The sequence below is a fragment of the Acomys russatus genome, chromosome 16 (genome assembly GCF_903995435.1).
Source record: "Acomys russatus chromosome 16, mAcoRus1.1, whole genome shotgun sequence".
NCBI classification, from domain to species: Eukaryota; Metazoa; Chordata; class Mammalia; order Rodentia; family Muridae; genus Acomys; species Acomys russatus.
In genome coordinates this window covers 47,066,361-47,089,002 of record NC_067152.1, presented here as the reverse complement: position 1 = coordinate 47,089,002, position 22,642 = coordinate 47,066,361, and the positions used below count along the sequence as shown (strand labels likewise).

The window sequence follows — 22,642 nt, the reverse complement described above, 5'->3', positions numbered from 1 at the left end:
TGTCCTGGCTGAATTCACTTGACAGTAAAGAAATGTGTAGGAAAATCGTCACTGAACTGTACAGCACAGCTACCTCACACACGGGCTATGAAGAAGTCACTCGTGTTCACAGGACGGACACAGCTTGGGCCTTCACAAGCTGCTAGTCGCACCTGTCCTCCCACTCACCACCACTAATAATGACTCACTCATGATCACAACCCTCAAGTGCCAGATGTCTTAGCAGGTGTCTGCTCAGGGGCTGTGATCACTTCAAATTGTGGAGGGTTTGGGTGTTTGTTGCTGTGATTGAGACAGAGTCTCATGTAGCCCAGGCTGGACTCAAACTCACTATGTAGTTGAGGCTGGCCTTGAACTCTTGCTCCTCCTACCTCTATCTCTCAAGTGTTGGGATTATTCCATTTCCAATCTTTATGTCCCTCGGGGTTTCAAATGGAGAGAGATGCTGCCTCACACCTTCCATGAAGATTATCAGCATCAACACAATGATGGCTCACATACAGCAGCCAACATCATCTCTACTGCACGAGCGCCGTGAGGCTCCAGGCAGGTGGGCCTGAGAAACTGTTATCACCACTACAGCCTCATACAACAGGGCTCCACAGAGAGAAAGCACCGAATGCTGAGACGCTGAGAATGGGCCTCTGCACAGACCCAACACCCTAACCCTTCCACCAGCGTGCTTGCTCCATGTCACACTGAGGGTTCAAGAGCAGCAATAATGCCTTTCCTCTCTCTAGAACACGTGCACAGAGCAGGGTTCACGTCTGTATCTATTACAACAACAGACACATAAGGTTAGTGAGCTAGAATCCAACGTCAGACGGAGACTGTGAGCCAAGAGAAGGAACACAGTCTGGAGAAGCAGAGCACACCAGGGCCCTGTGACCCCAAAGGGAGTGGGCTCAGGGTGCAGGAGAAACTGGAGGCAACACAATGTAGGGGGGCGGGGGGCCTACCTGAACAAAACATCCTAAGTGACCAGAGGGAACGTGTAGAAACACCCTAAGGGGGAGGGACAGCAACAGTGCTTGGAAAGTGATGGAATCCCAGCCCTTCCTAAACCTCTGCTCACTTGGAGAGCAAAAGGGCCCTGCTGTCCTTAGAGGCCAGCGCGAAGTCCAGGCATCACCTGCCAGCACATCCATCCGTGACCCCCAGGAAGGAGCTCAGGGTCAAGGTCTAAAATCTACAGAATCTTGAGAAAAGAAGCTATGCATGTCTTCTCTCCACAACGAAGTCCCCACGGGAGTGCCTTCTGCCCGCACTTCTACTAGACGCACCGTCATTACAGACAGACAGTCTCTGACACTCTCTCCTGTAAACTGCAAAATTGCCACTGCGCAGCGAGGCAGAGTGGACCAGCGAGGACCAGAGTGGCTGCTGGTGCGCCGTCTCTAAAGACACGAGGGGGAGCTCAGAGGCTGAGTACACGCTTCCTGCCACCAGTAGCAGGCACACAGACTGACAAGCCCAGAACAGCGCTGCCAAAAAACGTGCATGAGCAGTGAGGGTCTGGACAAGGTGGACGCCCCTTCTCAAGCCTCCACTTCCAAAGCCCAGAAAGAAACCGTCACACCCAGAGTGCTAATCACTGGGAAGGGAACAAAGCCAACGCTCCTGTCGGTGACTGCCAGCTACCAGCCCACGGCCCCAGGGGCACACCTACCCATATGCCATCCATCACACGCACAGGCCATGTGTCCCACACACCCAAAATGTCCAAGCGCAGGCCTCAGTCACTCAAGAGCAGTAGTAGCCACTCTGGTTAGGTGCAATATGAGACATAAATCCAGAACATTCCCTCATTCTAAGACGTTCTGCCCACCCACAGTACAGGCCAACACCTACACTTTCAGGGTTCAACACTGATTCATCTCTTTCTAAAGACACATAATATATGACAGTGCTGGAAAGAACAACATATCAGGTAACTGAAGTTGTCAAGTTTAACTTGAAGAAGTAATAGGCTTTGGGGTTCTAACAAATAGCTCTATTGAAAGAAAATATAATAATGCCAAGGACAAAAGGCCACAGTTTGCCTTTGAGGGTGGTGACCTACCTGAAACAGTCCAACACAGACCCCACCACATCATCAGCCAGCTCTCTGGGAAGCCTTCCAGCCATCCGACCAATTCTGAAAGAGAAAGCCACGGTCCATCACCTATGCATGGCCATCTTGAGGAGGTCTCCTGTCCCCCAGAGGCAGGCAGGCCTTGATACTGCTCGGCAGCCATGCCAAGGGCAGGACGGGTGGTTCCTCGGGCTCGTTAACGGACACGTGGGTCACCTTTCCCTGAGTAATGCGGACACTGAGCTCATCGCTGATAACTGCCTGAGTACTAGATGGATGCTGGGAGCTCCGAACTCCGCCCTCTCACCTAACGGTCCTACATCCCCAACAGGATCGTCCAGGTCCTGCACGGAGTCAAGCCAGAGACCTGAAGTCAGGTCCCTAGAAGGGTCCTCTCAGCCTGTCTCACTGCGCACTGGTCTATCCCTCCCAGCAGAAGGACTTTGGGCCAAGATACATCTACTGTTGACATAACTACAAATTCCCATGGCAGCCCATTCCAGGCTGTGGAGAGCTTCACACTTGTGATGCCAGGGAAAACTGTGAGGAAGAAACAGCACAGCCTCATTTTGTGTTAGCCGTCCAGTTCTCTCAACAACCTAAACACTGAATTTGTATAAATCAACTATTACTAATATCAGCCTTGCTCCATGTTTTCTTCTCTCCACACTCCACAACAAAATCCCCACAGGAGTGCCTTCTGCCGCACTTCTACTAGACCCACCATCGTCCTAGACAGACAGTCTCTGACACTCTCTCTTGTAAACTGCAAACTGCCACTGAGCAGCGAGGCAGAGCGGACCAGCGAGGACCAGAGTGGCTGCTGGTGCGCCGTCTCTAAAGACACAAGGAACAAATGCTGGGGTGCTCAGAGTTAACCTCAATAGTTTTTTTTTTGTTTGTTTGGTTGGTTGGTTTTTTTTTTTTTTTGGTTTTTCAAGACAGGGTTTCTCTGTGTGTAGCCTTGGCTGTCTTGGACTCTCTTTGTAGACCAGGCTAGCCTTGAACTCAAGAGGTCTGCCTGCCTCTGCCTCCCGAGTGCTGGGATTAAAGGTATGCGCCACCATGCCCGGCTTTTCTTATTATTTTATTTTATTATTTATTTATTTATTTATTGGTTTTTTGAGACAGGGTCTCACTATGTAACCCTGGCTGGCCTGGAACTTCCTACACAGATCAATCTGGCCTTGAACTCTTAGCAATCTACCTGCCTCTGCCTCCCAAGTGTTGGGGTTAAAAGTATGTACCACATACCCAGCCAGTAGTTATCTTTAAATGTACGTTATATAAAACAATAGCTCTATCATTTGAAAATCTGCAAAGTATTTACAACTCTCAAAGCTCACATAAAGTTTTTCAGGAATGAGGAGGGAACACAAAGACACACGTGCCCCACCTCTGCCCTCATCTCGGCCCTCACCTCCGGCACTCAGCAATGCCCTCGCCCAGGGCAGCCATACGCACCCTTTGGCTGCAGACCATCGCACGACAGTGTCCTCGTCCTTCAACCCAACCAGTAGTTGCTCTGCAAGAACCAAGACACAAGGAACCATCAGCCTATATAACGCTCAACCCTCTTGTATGTGGACTATCCCACCATCGTACACGCCACTGTAGGAAGACACTTGCAGCTGTGTGTTCTATGTTGTCCATAGGACGTGGACTATCCTGAGAATCTTCATGTTAGCCAGCCATTGGTTACACGTGAGAAGCTGGGGCAGTTCTGCCTCAAAGACAGTTTGGAAATCCCACCACTCAAGAGGCAAAGGCAGGCAGATTTCTATTGAGTTTGAGGCCAGCCCGATCTACAGAGAGCATTCCAGACAGTGAGGCCCTTTCTCTAAAACGTAAGAGTATTTTTTTAAACATGAGTGGGTGACTTGGTGTGATCTAGGCATGAACGTGGAGACCAGAGGACAGCTTCTTGTTCTCTCCCTCCACCACGTGAGTCCCAGGGACCAAACGTGAGTTGTCAAGTTTGGTCCCTTCGTCCACTGAGACATCTTGCATGCTCAAGAGGCCTTAATTTCATTTTAAATATCACCCTCTGTGTATGAGTGTATCGCCTGCATGTATGTAGATGTACCATGTGAATTGAATGCCTGGTACCTGCAGACGTCAAAAGAGAAGTCAGAGCCCTTGAAACTGAAGTCACAGATGACTATGAGCATCTTATAGATGCTCGGAACCAAACCAGAAGGCATTCTGAACGGCTGAGCTATCTCTCCAATCTTGGATCTTAGATTTAATTACAAGGACTGTTTTTAAACAGTCACAGAAAAAGGCATTTCTGTCACTTTCCAACAAGATGAGCCAATAGGACAATCAGCAGGCAGCAGCTGCCTCCCCAGGTAAAAGAAGGGGTGTGGTCTTTAGGGGAGCAGAGTGTAAAGGAATATGCCTAAGGCAGGTGGGCAGCAATGGAGGAGCACTCAGCCTGGGTCTCTGGAGCTAAAGGATGCTCAGCAGGCTTGGTGCTGCGCCATAGCAACCAAGGAGGACCAGATGGCCAAGAAGAGACCAAATGTGCGTGAGTGAGCCACACGAGCAACACCACTGTGGTTAAGGACACGGTGCACATGGCAGGTGGAGAAAGTCTGGAGGAAAAGCACAAGTGGTCAGAGCATGAGAGAGGCGGCCGGCCGGCTCTGCCCCTCCCAGCCAGGAAGTGCTGGTTGAGGACCACACTTCAAGCATCACAAGACAGTAAAGCAGGGAGAGTGGGTGGGCAGCAGTGAACCTGGGGCTGGACAGGCTCCAGGCCAGGACCCTGGTAAGTGTGGAGACCTACAGTCGCTTGAGGTGATGCCTGGGGAAGTGTGCTTGGACAGGACAAAATCATGGAGGGTGCAGACATGAGCCTCGTGCTCCAAGGCCACTTCCCGGAAGACACACACCCAGGGAGAGAAACTTAACAGTCAAGTTCCACCCGGGCGTGGTGGCGCATACCTTTAATCCCAGCACTCGGGAGGCAGAGGCAGGCGGATCTCTGTGAGTTCAAGGCCAGCCTAGTCTACAATTCGAGTCCAGGGCAGCCAGGACTACACAGAGAAACCCTGTCTTGAAAAAACAAAACAAGAGTCAAGCTCCAGAAAGGCAATGTGGGGGGTTGAAGAGACAGTGGAAAGCTGGGGCTGCTGGGCCGAGCGTCCACGGAGGTCAGGTCAGTGACCATGTGCTAGGCGTGGTACCAGAAGTCAACTAGGAGAGAAAAGGGCAGAGTACGCAGAGAGGGAAAGCCCCGACTGTGCTGGAGAGGCAGGCACGCATGACAGCCACTGTGGGCTCCACTTACCTATCACACTTTCCACCCCCTCGGGGACATCATAGTCTTCATCACCATCGGAAGTCACACTCTCAGACGGCAGCTTCTGCTCACTCCTACCCGGTGCAGAGAGCTGCAGGTTGGCAGCCAGAGACCGACAGCCACGCTGATACCTACGCAGAGCGAACAGTTCAGGTTGGTAGGTTCAACCTGGCCCTAGGAAATCTCTCCCACCACAGAGACTGACTGGAGGAAAAGGAAGACCACTGATGTGATATCAACAGGACAGACTCACAGCCAGCCAACCTAGGCCAGACGCATGCCCTCACTCTGAAGAACCCTCGGCAACAAAGCTTCATGGCAGAAGGCAATGGCAGAGCCTGGCCGTAGGGTACACATGGAAGCTACCAGGCCCTTGCCCTTCCTGACAAGCAAATGGCTGCCTTCTCCAGCTGTTGCCTGGGGAACCAATGATAACATGGCTCATGGTCACCAGTCTGCCACCACCATCTGGCTTAGCCTTGACCAGGCATCTCCTCCAAAGAGCCATCGTGCCTGAGCGGCTCACCTCCAGAGAGAATTCAAATCAGGAAGGTACGCTACGGAGAGGCCCAGGGGAGCAAGGCAGGGTGCTTCCCAACCCACAGAAGGCCATGTGCACTACCCTTCGCCTGGACCCCACAGGCGCTGTGTTGGCACAATGTTGTGCACGGTGTTAAAATTGTCCTTGTATTTGTTTAAATGCTGTTTTTCCTGCCCTTATCTGGTTGCAATCTGGACATGACATGGTAATACTTATTCTAAGAGTCTCCTGTCTCAAATTCGTGTAAGCATCGCTCCCCGTTTATTCTCTGAATTGTCAGTAATTGACAGAAGAGAGAACAGGGCTGGACTTGTGTTTCCAGCGAGGGGACAGATCCATTCGGCCATGAGTTGCCATCCTCAGACATCATGAGAGAGCAGCAGGAGCAAAGGAAGCCTTAACATGAGAGTGTCTCGGGGACTGCGGCTGAGAGGTAGTTAGATTAGCCTAAAGAGCTAAAATAGATTAGTATTGATCAATTATTGACATAAAAATTATTTAATAAAATTAAAGTCTCTGTGGAGAGCCCCCAAGGACCGCACCCTAAGATGGCGCCTGGCACGCCACCAGAGCCGCCTCTGTAGAATACAAACAAGTCTTTACTTGGATATAGCCTACGGCCTGCAGTAGTTCCCGCCTTCGTGGACCTATGAGGATACGAGACGTGCGTGAATTGATTGGATGATGGTATGCTTTATTAGTGTGTGTCGGGTGTGGTTCGGGGGAGTTGCTTGCACGAAGAGCTTGAATAAACTGCTTGGAGAAGAACTGGTGGTCGCGTCTTCCTTGCTGGCCGAGTGAGGCGCGACAGGTCTCTGTCTCTATTATTTGGGGCTAAATAAAAATGGCCAACTCTGTATGTCATTCATCAGCACTGTCGAGACTGCAGCAAAAACGCAGCCACACCTGACGTGCCGGGCGGCCACACCGGACATGCTGGGCAGGTTCTGGGGTTGAGAGTGTATGCCACCATGCCCACCAAAGCCGAATTCTACTAATAGTTATATCATTACATGAATGAAAATAAAGACAAAAATAATGGGAATACTAAATTATTTTCTTTTTTAAGCCTGTGAGCATTAACTTAACACATCTGGTATGTCTCTGAGTACACTTCTGAACACATAAGCCAGCTAGAGTGTAGGTGAGTCTTGTTCAATCAGCTGGCACCCTGGGCAAAACAGAAGACTGCCCCTCCCACCTGTCAGGCTCCCATCACATCAGAGGCTCCTCCTGGGTCTCCAACCATTTACCCTTCAGATCTTGGGTTTCAGCAAGTCCCATACATTGTCCACATCTGTTCTCAGAACACCACAGACACTCACAGATCACTAGCCTAGTGAACAGCCTGGGTGAAGTGTTCACTGAGCATGTGAGACATCTCTAAATCATAAAAGTAACCATTCCCAAATTACACACAGCAACCATCAAGTGCACCTCAGCAGTAGAACGTGTGCATGAACCCTGGATTCAAGCTCCAGCACCACAAAAATAATATTAATAGGAATAGCAGCAGCAGCACCTTCTGGTCTTGGTGGCTCATGCCTAGAACCCAGCACTTATGACTGAGGCAGAAGGAGTGTGAACTCAGGGATGCCCTGAGCTACAGCAGCAAGGCTGTCTCAAAAAACAAAACAAAAAACAAAACCCTGTATTGTAAGGCTTTATTTTTGTACACATAATAATGTAACTACTAATAGAATTAGGTTTTGGTGGGCATGGTGGCATACACGCTTAGTCCTGGCACCTGTGTAGCCCTTCAGTATGGCTGTGCAGCACTTTGTGGGGGGGGTGGGGGGCGGGGGTTCTGTGTAGCCGTGGCTGCTCTGGACTAGCGTTGTAAACCAGGCTGACCTCAAACTCAGAGAGATCCGACTGCTTCTGCCGCTATGCCAGGCTGCTGCGTAGCACTTTTGTGCTGTTTTTCCTGCAGTCTTGAAGAGACTGTGCCCATCAATAAGAAAAGACACTTCCACTTCTGAATAAACCCGTAACAGAGTTCCAGACCAATCAGAACCAACGACCTGAAGGTACAACTAAGCAGCACCTCAGGGACAGGCAGGGCAAGCTTCTCCCATCACCACCCACACCTCAGCTACTCTTCACGCTTCAGCTACTCTAACTGAACAGACTGGGTCAGAAAACAGCCAACAGGAAAAGCACCGAAGGAAAATGAAAGCTCACGAGGCTGCTTGCTGTTCAGCCCACACAGCCTCTCCTCTTGAGATGAATGCAAGGTCACTGGCCTATCTTACCTCCATGCGGCCACCTTCGGCTTCAGGAAAGTCAGCCCCAGCCTCTGGACAAGCTTCACGCCAAGCTTCCGCAGCAAAGTCTCATTGCTGTCGGGGAGTCTGCATCCATCAAGGCACTGGAGCACAGTGTGGGCTGCAGATGAGAACGTGCGATTGATAAGGCAGGAGGTGGCGTGCATCCCTCAACAGGCCAATCCCATGGGCCACACTGAGGCCCTGAGCCCCTGGCCGAGAGACCCCTTTCTCCCCAGGCTACCTGCCAAAAACAGTTAGAGTGAAGCCTACTTAGTGTCCCCACCATGCAGCAAAAAGAAGAAAAGGCCCAGAGCACTGGGGAAGCCATCTTACTGCAAGCAATCACGCAGCGACTAGGGGACAAGACACAAGGACAAGTGTGGGCAAAGAAGTCACCCAAGTGTCCTAGGGCTTCTGGGTGGTTTGTGGTATTCATGGAGTGCTCACTCAGCACAGTGCTGCAATGGAGGTGGTGCTGGCAGAACACTGAACCCAAGCAGAGTATAATGGAAGCTCCCTCTCTGAGACCCCAGGCTATGAAAGCCTTTCATGGGACTAAAGCCAGGTGGAGCCTCGGACAGAAGCTTGGGGCTAGGTCTCTGAGACGGGCCTGAAGTAAAAATACACAAAACTGGCACCAGCCATATACGGGTGAAGAGAAAAGAAGACAGAGTGGGGTAGAGCCAATACAAAAAGCCTGGACAGCCGGGTGTGGTGGCGCACGCCTTTGATCCCAGCACTCGGGAGGCAGAAGCAGGTGGATCCCTGTGCATTCAAGGCCAGCCTGGTCTAGAGTGAGTTCTAAGACAGCCAGGGCTACACACAGAAACCCTATCTCGGAAAAAACAAAACAAAAAGCCTGGATAAAGGCAGGACTGGGTGACAGAGAAGTGCGGAGAAGGGAGAAGGACGCGAAGCACAGGAATACGCTGAGGAGAGAGGAAGAAGTGAGGCTGTGCAACGGAGACGGGATGGAGCAACAAAAACATGTGACAGGCTGAGAGGGAAGGGATATCAGGAAAAGACAATGGAAAGAGCGAACGGATACAATACAGGAAGTGGTAGAAAAGAGAGGAGAGAAGAAGCAATGAGGAAGGGGAAGAAGTGACGGGATCAGAAATGAGATGACAGGAAAGAGGGAGGAAGTGACCTGAGGGAATGAGTGAAGGGAAAAACAAACCAATGGAGTAAGAGTATGAGGTGATGGAGGGGGGATGAGAGGATGAGGAGAAGGGATAAAATGGAGAGAGGGGAGGGAATAAAGTAAGGAAGAAGGGATATAGAGACATGGAGAGGAGAGGGGGATGCTATGATGAGAGAGAAGATGATGGAAACAGGGAATGAGATGATGACGGGGATAGGGATGAGGTGACAGGTGAGGTGACAGGGAGAGGGATGAGGTGACAGGTGAGGTGACAGGGAGAGGGATGAAGTGACAGGGGAGGTGACGGGGAGAGGGATGAGGTGACAGGGGAGGTGACAGGGAGAGGGATGAGGTGACAGGTGAGGTGACGGGGAGAGGGATGAGGTGACAGGGGAGGTGACGGGGAGAGGGATGAGGTGACAGGGGAGGTGACGGGGAGAGGGATGAGGTGACAGGGGAGGTGACGGGGAGAGGGATGAGGTGACAGGTGAGGTGACGGGGAGAGGGATGAGGTGACAGGGAGGTGACGGGGAGAGGGATGAGGTGACAGGTGAGGTGACGGAGAGAGGGATGAGGTGACAGGTGAGGTGACGGGGAGAGGGATGAAGTGACAGGGGAGGTGACGGGGAGAGGGATGAGGTGACAGGGGAGGTGACAGGGAGAGGGATGAGGTGACAGGTGAGGTGACGGGGAGAGGGATGAGGTGACAGGGGAGGTGACGGGGAGAGGGATGAGGTGACAGGGGAGGTGACGGGGAGAGGGATGAGGTGACAGGGGAGGTGACGGGGAGAGGAATGAGGTGACAGGGGAGGTGACAGGGAGAGGGATGGAACAGTGGGGGTACATGATGGAGAGATGAAACAGGGTGAGAGGGAGAAAGTGGTGAGTATAAAGGATGATGCATCCTGACAGGAGATGACAGGGAAGGCGACTGAAGCAATCTGGTGTCACATGGGAAACAACGCTGCTGCAGGCCCAGGTGACCTGAGAGCCACGTTTACTGTTCCCAGGCCTCTCCAGGATCAAGTCAGGGCATTTGGGACACTGCAAACCCAGGCCTCCACCACGAAGCCTTCACAAGTTTTCTATATTTCAAATAAGTAGAATAGTTTTTCCAAAGTTGTATTAAAGAACACAAAACAGAAATCAAAGAATTATGACAGTTCCCGAATGCACAAAGTACAGGTTCTTACGTGTTTACTGCGACGGCTAGAGCAACGCACTTGCCTGTGTTCCCACAAGCTCAGCACAAACATGCACTCCTTTAAATTAATCTTACCGTAGGGGAGACAATCTTCACGTTTTCCATGCTTAAATATTTGAGCCTGAAAAAAAAATAGCATGTTTTAAATACATTTCTAAATTTAAAATGTACACAAGTTATTGGAACAAATTCATTGCATCTTCCAGAGGTTTCGCTGTGCACACACTACCGAGCCTCAAGTGAAGAGGTTCAGTCCGTGACAGAGGAGAGTCTAGAAAAGGAATCTTCCAACAGGTCCCCCGGCAAGAGCACATCAATGGAGTCTAGTCCTCCGAGGAGCTCGGACCCTAACCTACAGTATACAAGACTGAACCAGGAGGAGGTAGGACAATCCAGCCACAGCTACGGATCAAAGGATCCACACAAAGGGAGAAGCCACACAGTCTTTCCTTATCTCTCACCAACTTAGTCAAGCCAGGAGGAGGGTCCCACCCTCCTCACCTCTCATAGAACTGGCTTCCACCCTCTGCCACAGTTTACCCTTCAATCTGGTTCCTCCCAAGCTCACCACCCCCCATGGTAGCCACACAACATGTACACAGTAGTATGAATGAATCTAAGCCAAAAAACTACCTGATCTTCACTAATTCTCTCAATAGCACACGAAAACCAGGTCCTCACTAAATTACTGGTTCTTACTATAACATTGGTCCTCCGTCAATTAAAACAACAATTCTCTCAACAGCTGGAATCTGTTCTTGACCTCCAAATTGTTGCAAGCATGCATCCACACCCACACACACCCACACACACGCACAACACATGAATAATATATGTTGTTTTGGTTTTGTTTTGTTTTTCAAGACAGGGTTTCTCTGTGTAGCCTTGGCTATCCTGGACTCACTTTATAGATCAGGCTGGCCTCAGACTCACAGTGACCGGCCTACCTCTGCCTCCGAGTGTGAGTGCTGGGGTTACAGGCGTGTGCCATTGAGCCCAGTGAATAATGTTTTTTTATTAATTAATTTATTTACTCACTCTACATCCCGGTCGCAGGCCCTCCCACCCCTCTCCCCACTCCCCCTCCTCCTATTCCTCAGAAAAGGGGAGCCTCCACCCACCCACCCCATCAAGTCACATCAGGACTGAGTTCATCCTCTTCAGCTGTAGCCTGGAAAGGCAGTCCTGTCAGGGGGAAGTGATCAAAAAGCAGGCAACGGAGTCCATGTCAGAGACAGCCCCGCTGCCCTACTGTAGGCCCACATAAAGTATGAGCTAGTTCTTTCTCTAGACCACTGGCCCTCACTGCACCCTGACCCTCACTAGAACCCTGGCTCTTCTCACTGGAACAACAGTCCTCATTCATTGGAGCTCTGATTTCACACATTTACGTGCATTAAAAACATCAGTATGGGCAGAATGGTGGTCCATGCCTATAACCCTAGCACAGGAGGATCACCACAAGCTCAAAGCCGCCCTGGTCTACACAGCAAGTTCCACGGTAGCTAGAGCTACATAGGAAGAACCCTGTCTCAAGAAACAGGCAAACAAGACATAAGCATAAACACATGTTAACACACAACTTGTTTAAATTGGCATAAAAAGAAGACACAGCCATCAGCAGTGAGCTGTGTTCTGCCCCCTGAGCTCCATCCTCCACAACTTCCCAAGGAGGCCTGCCTGCCAGGATAGACCCCTCCCTGTCAGGAACCCCTAGGGCACAGCAGTCAGCAGTGAGCTCCATCCTCCAGGCCAGGGCTCTGCCAGCCTGACAGTCCCAGGATCATCTGCTGTCAAGTCCCCGTGAAGCACACCCAACAGCAGCGAGCTGCACGGCTCCCCAGCCTTCCGTTTTCCAGCCCACGTCTCTGCCTACACCCCAGGTGGCCAGCTGGCACCAGGAACAACCAAATGGCTAGAGGCCAGCGTGAAAACATGGTCAACAAGAGCCAAGGCAGTGTGGCCCCACCAGAGCCCAGCTGCCCCACTACAGCCCTGGGTCTCCTTACACAGCCGAGGCACCAGAGCTCAGCTGTCCCACTACAGCCCTGGGTCTCCTTACACAGCCGAGGCACCAGAGCCCAGCTGCCCCACTACAGCCCTGGGTCTCCTTACACAGCCGAGGCACCAGAGCCCAGCTGCCCCACTACAGCCCTGGGTCTCCTTACACAGCCGAGGCACCAGAGCCCAGCTGCCCCACTACAGCCCTGGGTCTCTCTCCTTACACAGCCGAGGCACCAGAGCCCAGCTGCCCCACTACAGCCCTGGGTCTCCTTACACAGCCGAGGCACAAGAAGATGACCCGAAATCCAACCTTACGAAGATGATAGAGGCCTTTAAAGAAAAAAATTAATAAATCTCTTAGAGAAATACAGAAAATACAATCAAACAGCTGAAAGAAATGTATAAAAGTGTTCAGGACCTGAAAATGAAAATAGAAGCAATAAAGAAAACACAAATTAAGGAAATCCTGGCAATGGAAAACCTAGGGAAGAGAAAAGGAACTGCAGATGAAAGCATCACCAATGGTATACAAGAGACAGAAGAGAGCAGGGCGTAGTGGTGCACACCTTTAAATCCAACACTCAGGAGGCAGAGGCAAGAGAGTCACTGTGAGTTCAAGGCCAGCATGGTCTACAAAGCAATTCCGGGACAGCCAAGGATACACAGGGGAACCCTGTCAAAAAAAAAAGAAACAAAGAGATGGGAAAGATAATCTCAGGCATTGAAGATACGATTAAAGAAATGAGTCAAAGAAAATGTTAACTCTAAAAAGTTCCTAACACAAGAGATCAAGGACACTATAAAAAGACCAAACTTAAGTATAATAGAAATAGAAGATGATTCCCAGCTCTAAGGCCCAGAAAATATTCTCAACAAAGTCATAGAAGAAAATGTCTCCAACCTAAAGAAAGAGATGGCTATAAGCATCCAAGAAGTTTACAAAACACTAAGTAGATTGGACGAAAAAAGAAAATCCTCCCATCACATAATAATCAAAACATTAAATGCACAGAACAAAGAAAGAACTTTAGAAGCAGCAAGAAAAAAAGGTCAAATAACATATAAAGGTAGACCTATCAGAACCACACCAGACTTCTCAACAGAGACTCTGAAGCCAGAGGGGCCTGGACAGATGTCTTGCAGACTATGAGAAACCACAGATGCCAGCCCAGACTACTATACCCAGCAAAATTTTTAATCACCATAGACAGAGAAAACAAGATATTCCATGGTAAAACCAAATTTAAACAATATCCATCTACAAATCCACCCTTACAGAAGAAACTAGAAGGAAACCTCAAACCCAAGGAGGCTAACCACAACCAAGAAAACGCAGAAAATAAATAATTCCACACCAGAGAAAACAAAAGAGTAACACACACACACACACACACACACACACACACACACACACACACACACACAGCCGCCGCCACCGCCGCCACCACCACCAAACTACCAGGAATTAACAATTATTGGCCATTAATATCTTTCAACATCAATAGAAACAATTCCTCAATAAAAAGACAGGCTAACAGAATGGATGTGAAAACAGAATCCAGCATTCTGCTGTATATAAGAAACCCACCTCAGCAACAAAGACAGACATTACCTCAAGAGTAATGGGCTAGACAAAAGTTTCCCAAGCAAACAGACCCAGGAAGCAAGCTGGAGAAGCCATTCTAATATCTGATAAAATAGACTTTCAACCAATATTAATCAAAAGAGATGGGGAGAGTCCCTTCATACTCACAAAAGGAAAAGTCCACCAAAGTGACACCTCAACTCTGAACATCTATGCCCCAAATGCAAGACCACCCATGTTCGTAAAAGAAACATTACTGAAATTTAAATCACAAATCAAACCTTACACATCAACAGTGGGAGACTCCAACACTGTAAGTGGACAGGTCAAGACAGAAGTTAAACAGAGAAATAATGAAACTAACAAACATTGTGAATCAAGTGAACCTAACAGCTATCTACAGAGCATTTCACCCAAACACAAAAAAATACACCTTCTCAGCACCACAGAACCATCTCCAAAACTGACCATATACTCTGTCAAAAGCAAGCCTCGACAGATAAAAGAAAATTAAAATAACTACTTGTATCTTATCAGACACTCATGGGTTAAAGAAAGACTTCAAGAACAACAGAAACCTACAAACTCATGGAAGCTGAACAACTCTCTACTCAATGAACACTAGGTCACGGAAGAAATAAAGAAACAAATTAAAGATTTTCAAGAATTCAATGAAAGTGAGGCAACATGTCCAAACTCAGCTAGCAAGCAGTGGTGGTGCACGCCTTTAATCCCTGACCTTGGAATGCAGAAGCAGGTGGATCTCTGTGAGTTTGAGGTTAGCCCCATCTACAGAGTGAGTTCTAGGACAGCTACCAAGAAATCTTGTCTCAAAAACAAAACAAATAACAAAACCTTCTGGGACACAGTGAAAGCAGTGCTAAGAGGTAAGTTCATAGCACTAAGTGCCTTCATAAAGAAACTGGCCATCTTACGAAGAGCAATCTATAGACTCAATGCAATTCCCACCAAAATTCCAACACAATTCTTTACAGACCTTAAAAGAGCAATTCTCAACTACAATATGGAAAAGTAAAAAGCCCAGGATAGCTAAAGCAATCCTGTACAATAAAAGAACTTCTGGAGGTTATTACCATCCCTGACCTCAGCTACACTACAGAGCAATAATAATAAAAACTGAACAGCATTGGCATAAAAACAGACAGGTTGATCAATGGAATCAAACTGAAGACCCAGAAATAACCATACAATGGGAAAAAAAAAAATCTTCAATAAATGCTACTGGTCTAACTGGATGTCTGCATGGAAAAGAATGCAAATAGATCCATATTTACCACCCTGAACAAAACTCACGATCTCAACATAAAACCAGATACACTAAATCTAATAGAAAAGAAAGTGTGGAAAAGCCTTGAACTCATTGGTACAGGAGACAACATCCTAAACAGAACCCCAACAGCTCAGGCTCTAAAACCAACAATTAATAAATGGGACATGCCTATAATCCCAGCACTCAGGGAGGCCAAAGCCGGCAGATCTCTATGAGTTTGAGGCCAGCCTGGTCCTGGAGTCCAGGACACCAAGGCTACACAGAGAAACCCTGTCTTGAAAGACCAAATAAACAAACAAACAAACAAACAGGGCCTCATGAAGCTGAAAAGATTCTGCAAGGCAAAGGACACTGATTAGGAAAAGCTCTTCACCAACCCCACATCCAACAGAGGGCTAGTATCCAAAATATATAAAGAACTCAAGAAATGAAACACCTACCAACCAAATAACCCAATTAAAAAGTAGGGTACAGAACTAAACAAGAATTCTCAACAGAGGAATCTCCAATGGCCGACAAGCACTTAAAGTAAGGTTTACCATCCTTGGTCATCAAGGAAATGCAAATTAAAACGACTCTGAGATTCCATCTTACACCCATCAGGTTGACTAAAATCAAAACCTCAAGTGACAGCATAGGATGTGGAGCAAGGGCAACACTCCTCCATTGCTGGTGAGAGTACAAACTTGGACAACCACTTTGGAAATCAATATAGCACTTTCTCAGAAAATTGAGAATAGTTCTACCTCAAGACCCAGCTATACCATTCCTGGGCACATACCCATAAGACACTCCACCATACCACAACGATACCCTGCTCAATTACGTTCATAGCAGCTTTATTCATATTAGCCAGAAACTGGAAACAACCTAGATGTCCTCCAACCAAAGAGTGGATAAATAAAATGAGGTACATTTACACACTGGAATACTACTCAGCTATTAAAAACAAGGGCATCATGAAATATGCAGGCAAATGGCTCAAACTAGAAAATACCAGCCTGAGTGAGGTAACCCAGACACATGGTCTGTGCTCACTTAAAAGTGGGTATTAGCCATAAGGTACAGGACAACCCTGCTGCAGTCCACAGACCCAAAGCAGCCACGTAACAAGGAGGAACCAAGGGAGGAGGCTTCAACCGCACTCAGAAAGGGAAATAAAATAGACGGCTGAAGAGGATGGAGGGAGGAAAAGGGATGGGAGAGGGGGTAAGGAGGAAACTGAGGATCAGGTGTGGGGAGCGGAGGAGACTTAGAGATTCCCAGGGGTCTAGGGTGGGGGTCGCCCTAGCTAAGACTCCTAGCAGAGGGGATATGGAGCCTGAACTCACCACCTCCTGTAGCCAGGGAGGGAGGGGACACCAACCCACACACAAAACCTACCCAAAATCTGTCCTGCCTACGAGAAGCGTAGGGATAAAGATGGAGGAAAGATTGAAGGAAAGGCCACCCGGTGACTGGCCCAACTTGCAACCCACCCATGGGAGAGAGCCAGCCCCTGACACTGTTAAAGATACTCTGTTGTCTTCTGAGAGGCTCCACCCAGCAGCTGATAGAAACAGAAGCAGAGACCCACAGCCAGACAATAGGCAGAGCTCGGGTGTTTTGTGGAGAGTAGGAGGAAGACTAGAGGGAGCCGGAGGAGTCAAGGACACCACAAGAAAACCTCCAGAGTCAACCAACCTGGGCCCATGGGGGCTCACAGAGACTGAACCACCAACCAAACAGCATGCATGGCTGGACCCTGACCCCTACACATATGTAGCAGGTGTGCAGCTTGGTCTTCATATAGGCCCCTAACAGCCAGAGCAGGGGCTGCCTCTGACTCGGTTTCCTGCCTTTGGATCCCTTTCCCCTAGCTGGGCTGCCTTGTCTGGCCTCCGTGGGAGAGGATAGGCTTAGTCCTTGATATGCCAGGGCTGCTTGGTACCCATGGGGGGCTGGGGGAGGCTCTCTGTCGCTGAGGAGAAATGGGAGGGAGGAGGGATGTGAAGGTGGGATTAGGAGGAAGAAGGGGCTGTGAACAGGTAGTAAAGTGAATAAATAAATAAATAAATGAAAAAATTGGCATAAACACATGTGATGGCATACAAGACACACACACACATACGCACCAAACTCACAACCAGGTGCTGTCAGGGTCTAGTCATCTGCATTGCACCCTCCTCTTCAGTCCATACATACATAGTCTCATTGCCCCCACACACACATAAGTAAACAAACAAACAAACAAGTAAACAAATAAGGACTGAGTAAGCTTCCTCACAGAGAAGCTGGATAGAGAAGCTGGAACCAGCCTGCCCAAGTGCTGCTGGGCACAGCCAACTATCCTACGTCACAGGCCACCACTGCCTGGTCTCCTTTCCTCAGTCTGTGAAGAACGGACAATTACAACACCCACCTCACTGAGTACCTAAAGCACATCAACCTTATTCGCAAACACATTCCCCAGAGAACAGAAGACAGACCTGGATGACAATCCCCTACCAAGTAAGTACAGTGCCGTGTTCAGTGCACATCAGGGTGGTGTCTGCAGTGGACAGGAACCAGCACGAGACCCACAGCTGGACGGGAACCAGCACGAGACCCACAGCTGGATGGGAACCAGCAGGGAGACCCACAGCTGGACGGGAACCAGCACGAGACCCACAGCTGGATGGGAACCAGCAGGGAGACCCACAGCTGGACGGGAACCAGCACGAGACCCACAGCTGGACGGGAACCAGCAGGGAGAACCCACAGCTGGACGGGAACCAGCACGAGACCCACAGCTGGACGGGAACCAGCAGGGAGACCCACAGCTGGACGGAAACCAGCAGGGAGACCCACAGCTGGACGGGAACCAGCACGAGACCCACAGCTGGATGGGAACCAGCAGGGAGACCCACAGCTGGACGGGAACCAGCACGAGACCCACAGCTGGACGGGAACCAGCAGGGAGACCCACAGCTGGACGGGAACCAGCAGGGAGACCCACAGCTGGACGGGAACCAGCAGGGAGACCCACAGCTGGACGGGAACCAGCACGGAGACCCACAGCTGGACGGGAACCAGCAGGGAGACCCACAGCTGGACGGGAACCAGCACGGAGACCCACAGCTGGACGGGAACCAGCAGGGAGACCCACAGCTGGACGGGAACCAGCAGGGAGACCCACAGCTGGACGGGAACCAGCAGGGAGACCCACAGCTGGACGGGAACCAGCACGAGACCCACAGCTGGACGGGAACCAGCAGGGAGACCCACAGCTGGACGGGAACCAGCAGGGAGACCCACAGCTGGACGGGAACCAGCAGGGAGACCCACAGCTGGACAGTGTGCACAAACTCAGGGTTTGCAATGCTTGGCAAGTGCTGAGTCCTTATCAAACCCCACCTGGTCTTCTGCTTGTTGTTTGTTATGATTTTCATTTTTGTGTGTTTGTGGCAAGATTTGTTTTGTTTTGTTTTGTTTGAAAAAGAGAGAACATAAATGTGGGTAGATAGGGTGGTGGGAAGAGTTGGAGGACAGAAAAAGATACGATCAAAATATATTATATAAATTGTGTTTGTTTGCTTGCTTGTTTTTTCAAGACAGTGTTTCTCTATGTAGCCATGGCTGTGTATGAAAAGTGTAACTAATAAATACCTAAAAAAAAAAAATTTTAAGAAGCATTCTCTGGATTTAGTTCACGTGAGAGAAAACCAGAAGTTACTTCACATAAACTCAAACGCATCAAACACCGTGTATTTTACATGTAAGGTATACATTTAAAGACTCAAAATCTCTCAAGCAGAAATATGGAGTATTCATTGGGGGTCAGAAAGTATCAAAACAGCTCCTGGACCAGTGGGTAAGTGAGGAGAGCCTCATCACATGTGGGTACAGTGGGTGGACAACGCCCTGGCAATAGGCACATGGCCATGTGGCACGCTCCCACACCTGCAAATGCCCAGTCCAGCTTCTACTGCCTACCTGCCCCCCACCACCCCACCACACAAGCCAAACTCAGTGCCTGGAAGAGAGAGAAGCAACAGTCTAAACCTTCCTGAGAACAGCACCAACTCTCTCCACCCTGAACCATTCTAGTTGCTTCAACCTAGATTTCCAAGATGGCACAAGAGTTCGCGCTCAGAGAAAAGTCAGGAAGACAGCAACTCTCCATGTAGCACCCAAGAAAAAAGAAAGGGAACCCTTCCCTGGGAGAAAGATGAATACCAGACTTTGATTTTTTTCACATAGAAGGCATCTTCACAGCACTAAGGGGGCGGAGCACGAGGACCACAGGGTCACAGCCGGCATGGGCTGCGCCGCATTTAAAACAGCTGGGCTTTGCTGTCGTTCACAGCACTTCTCCGTCTTCCCACTGCTGATCAGTGCCCCGCCCTGGGGAGTGACTCTCAGCTTCAGAGGAACTTGAACATTCACACTGATTCACACACACACTCCGCTCTTGTGAACAAATAGGAACCAGCTAAAGCCACCTGCTTTTCTGAAAAGCACAGGCAACACCAAGGCAATTACACCACCAACAGCTTGGGGAAAAAACACCTCTCGGCACAGGAGGAGCAGCCACATCTGTTTTTGTTGTTCTAGAAACCAGCCCAGTGTAGGGTGCAAGCGAAACAAGTTTCCCAGCAATCATCCTAAACCACCACCACACCTTTCTACTGCGACCCACCCAAGCTCGCTTCCCCTCCCTGGGGCATGCTCTCCAAGCCTGTAAATCACAGGCTGAAGAGCCACACAGAAGCAAGTTCACTCTGCTGCCAAGCAAGAGGTGCTGGTTTGAGGCTCCCTGAAGGCACTGCCAAGTTCAAGCCAAGAAAAGCAACTCCACCCCAGGCCCTTGGAGAAAGGTCCCTGCACTGGGGCTCAGGTGTGGCTGTCACTGAAATGCAAGGCCTCTCAGAAGCTTACCCGTCTGAAACCTTGAGAGCACTAACCAGCACTAGAGCAGACTCAGAAACCACAGCATCAGAAGAGCAGGTTACTAGAAGGTATTCCAAGTCCTGTTCTGTCTCTCGGGAGAGCGCTACTGTACCCATGCTACCTCACAGATGGGACAAGGCACACGGCGAAAAGCCAAGTCTCCTCTACTGTCTTAACACTAAGAAAGTTCCACATAATGAGAGACTTAGCAAACCAGCAAGGATAGAAATATAAGGCATTTTTAAACATGTCACATAGGAGATCAAAACCCAAGCAGAAACAGAAAGCCCAGGCTGAGCACCCAGACAATGCCAGGTTCTTGCCCAGGCCAGAGGATCTACCTCTATCGACTTCTTCAGCAACGCAAAGGCACCCACACAGCTCACTCCTGAACCCCCTTCCCCAGCATCGTGGGGAGGAAACTCTTTTCACTAAGTAGAGCCTAGAACTTTGCAGTCTGGCACATCTACTTACAGGCTTATAACAAATACAAGTGAGAGATGCTTTGAAGGACTCACTGCCCAAGAGCAGCACACTGACGCTAGAAGAGGAGTGCTCAGATACAAGGCAGAGCCCAGCCCCCAGGAGCAGCATCCAGGCCAGAGGTATCACCTGCCCAACAGGCAGACTGCTGAGATCAGTCATCAGTGCCCTCCCTCACAGCCTCATGGCAGCTCTACGGCCACAAAAGCTGCACCGAAGATTTCTAGCTTGAGTGGTTCTGCAGAAGACGACCTCTGGGCCACTTCTGGACTCCTAGATCAGGCCAAATTCTCAGGATATAAGCCACCCCCTGGGCAGTTTCAGGTTTGACCATATCCTAAAGGCAAGACTTCCAGGAAAGAGGGCATTTCCTTCCTCACTGGAGAAGCAAAGCAAGTTCCTCTTCTACCACATAATGAGAGAGATTATACCACTGGCAGAAGAACGTCACTCGTAAGAAGCTGAACCATCAAGTTCAGATTTGTTTATGCATGTATATGTGACAGGGTGTCCCCTATTCAGCCCCAAACGACCTCAAACTCAAGATCCTCCCACCTCGGCCTCTGACTGCTACATGACCAGCATGTACCAGCGCAGCCAGCTCAAGAGAAGCAACTCTTCATAGCAAAAGACCCTAACACTGGCCAATGTCCTGCGTGAAGTGAAAACTCCCGGATAGGAAAGCCCTCCAACAGCAGGAAAGGGACCAATGTGGAGCACAGCTAACCCAGCCCCTCAAGTCTGTGTCACTGCTACTTATTTCAATTTTGAGTACTTCTTAAGCAAAAATAACCATTTCTCGATCAACTGATAAATGTAAAAAGTGTAGTAACGCTCCTCCCACTGAGAGCCCAGGCCTGAGGACAGCCCCACACTCAGACTTCCCAGACTCAAAGGCAGGAGCTGCGTCCAGAGAAGAACCTGGGCACAAGGAGGAAGGAGGAACGCCCGTATGGCTGAGGGGTCTGAAGTCAGAGACAAAAACCCAAAGATCCCAAATGCAGGCAAGATCAGTGCTGGCCCCAAGCAGAAGTCAGGGAACTGAGGGAGACTAAGGAAGCATAGGCCAGGAGAGGCTGAGGCTGTGCCAAGCCCACAGCACACGGAGGCGGGGAGGGGCAGCACAAAGGCCCTCCATTACTCGGAGCACACTACAGAAGGCACGGACCCTCTGTCATAACGCAGCCAAGCAGGCACGTGCTGGGATGGAGGGCTCTCCTGACAGGGTTAGGCTGCCAGCACAACCTACTGAAGGGTCTGTACACATAAACCAGAGTTTACAGACTCTGTGGAAAGACCCAATGGCAGAACAAAAGTATCAGCTGCTCAAAGCTCTTAAAAAGAACAAAGAGGAAACAACTTCAGGATGACACAGCAACAGGGCTGGCCAGTGGCCCAGCTGCTCCGATGACCAGGCATCGGTAACCAACCACACAGATGTTCAAAACCAGGCCAGCAGATGGGGCAGGCTTGAGTGAGGGCAAAGGGACTGATGAACTGTACCATGAAGGCTTGTGAGGTGAAAAGAAGGTGTCATGAAGGAGTAGCTAGAAAGCCAGGTGACGCTCTGGATAAGACATGAGAACCAAACAACACAGCAGGCATGGAGGGCACAGGCAGGGACAATCTCGCCTCAGTCAGTCAGTCTGTCTCTCACACACAGGTACAGGCTCTCTGTCTCTCATACAGTCTCTGTCTGTATCCATTAGTCTCAGAGTGTGTGTGTGTGTGTGTGTGTGTGTGTGTGTGTGTCTCACACACACACTCAGCGTTTCTGTCTCTCTCTTACATGGTCTCTGTCAGTGTCTCTCTCACACAGTGTTTGTCT

The 22,642-nt window shown here is 49.7% G+C and overlaps 1 protein-coding gene across 1 annotated transcript in view; it reads right to left on the bottom strand.

The window, feature by feature from the left end:
- Tbcd (tubulin folding cofactor D) overlaps nucleotides 1-22,642 on the bottom strand; it is a 163,441-nt gene that overhangs the window by 109,399 nt on the left and 31,400 nt on the right. Inside the window, exons 8-12 of the mRNA XM_051159315.1 lie at nucleotides 10,616-10,661; nucleotides 8,178-8,310; nucleotides 5,370-5,512; nucleotides 3,539-3,599; nucleotides 2,063-2,137 (exon numbers count right to left, since the gene is read on the bottom strand). Coding sequence (XP_051015272.1) covers nucleotides 2,063-2,137; nucleotides 3,539-3,599; nucleotides 5,370-5,512; nucleotides 8,178-8,310; nucleotides 10,616-10,661 — 458 coding nt within the window. The remainder of the gene's footprint in view (nucleotides 1-2,062; nucleotides 2,138-3,538; nucleotides 3,600-5,369; nucleotides 5,513-8,177; nucleotides 8,311-10,615; nucleotides 10,662-22,642) is intronic.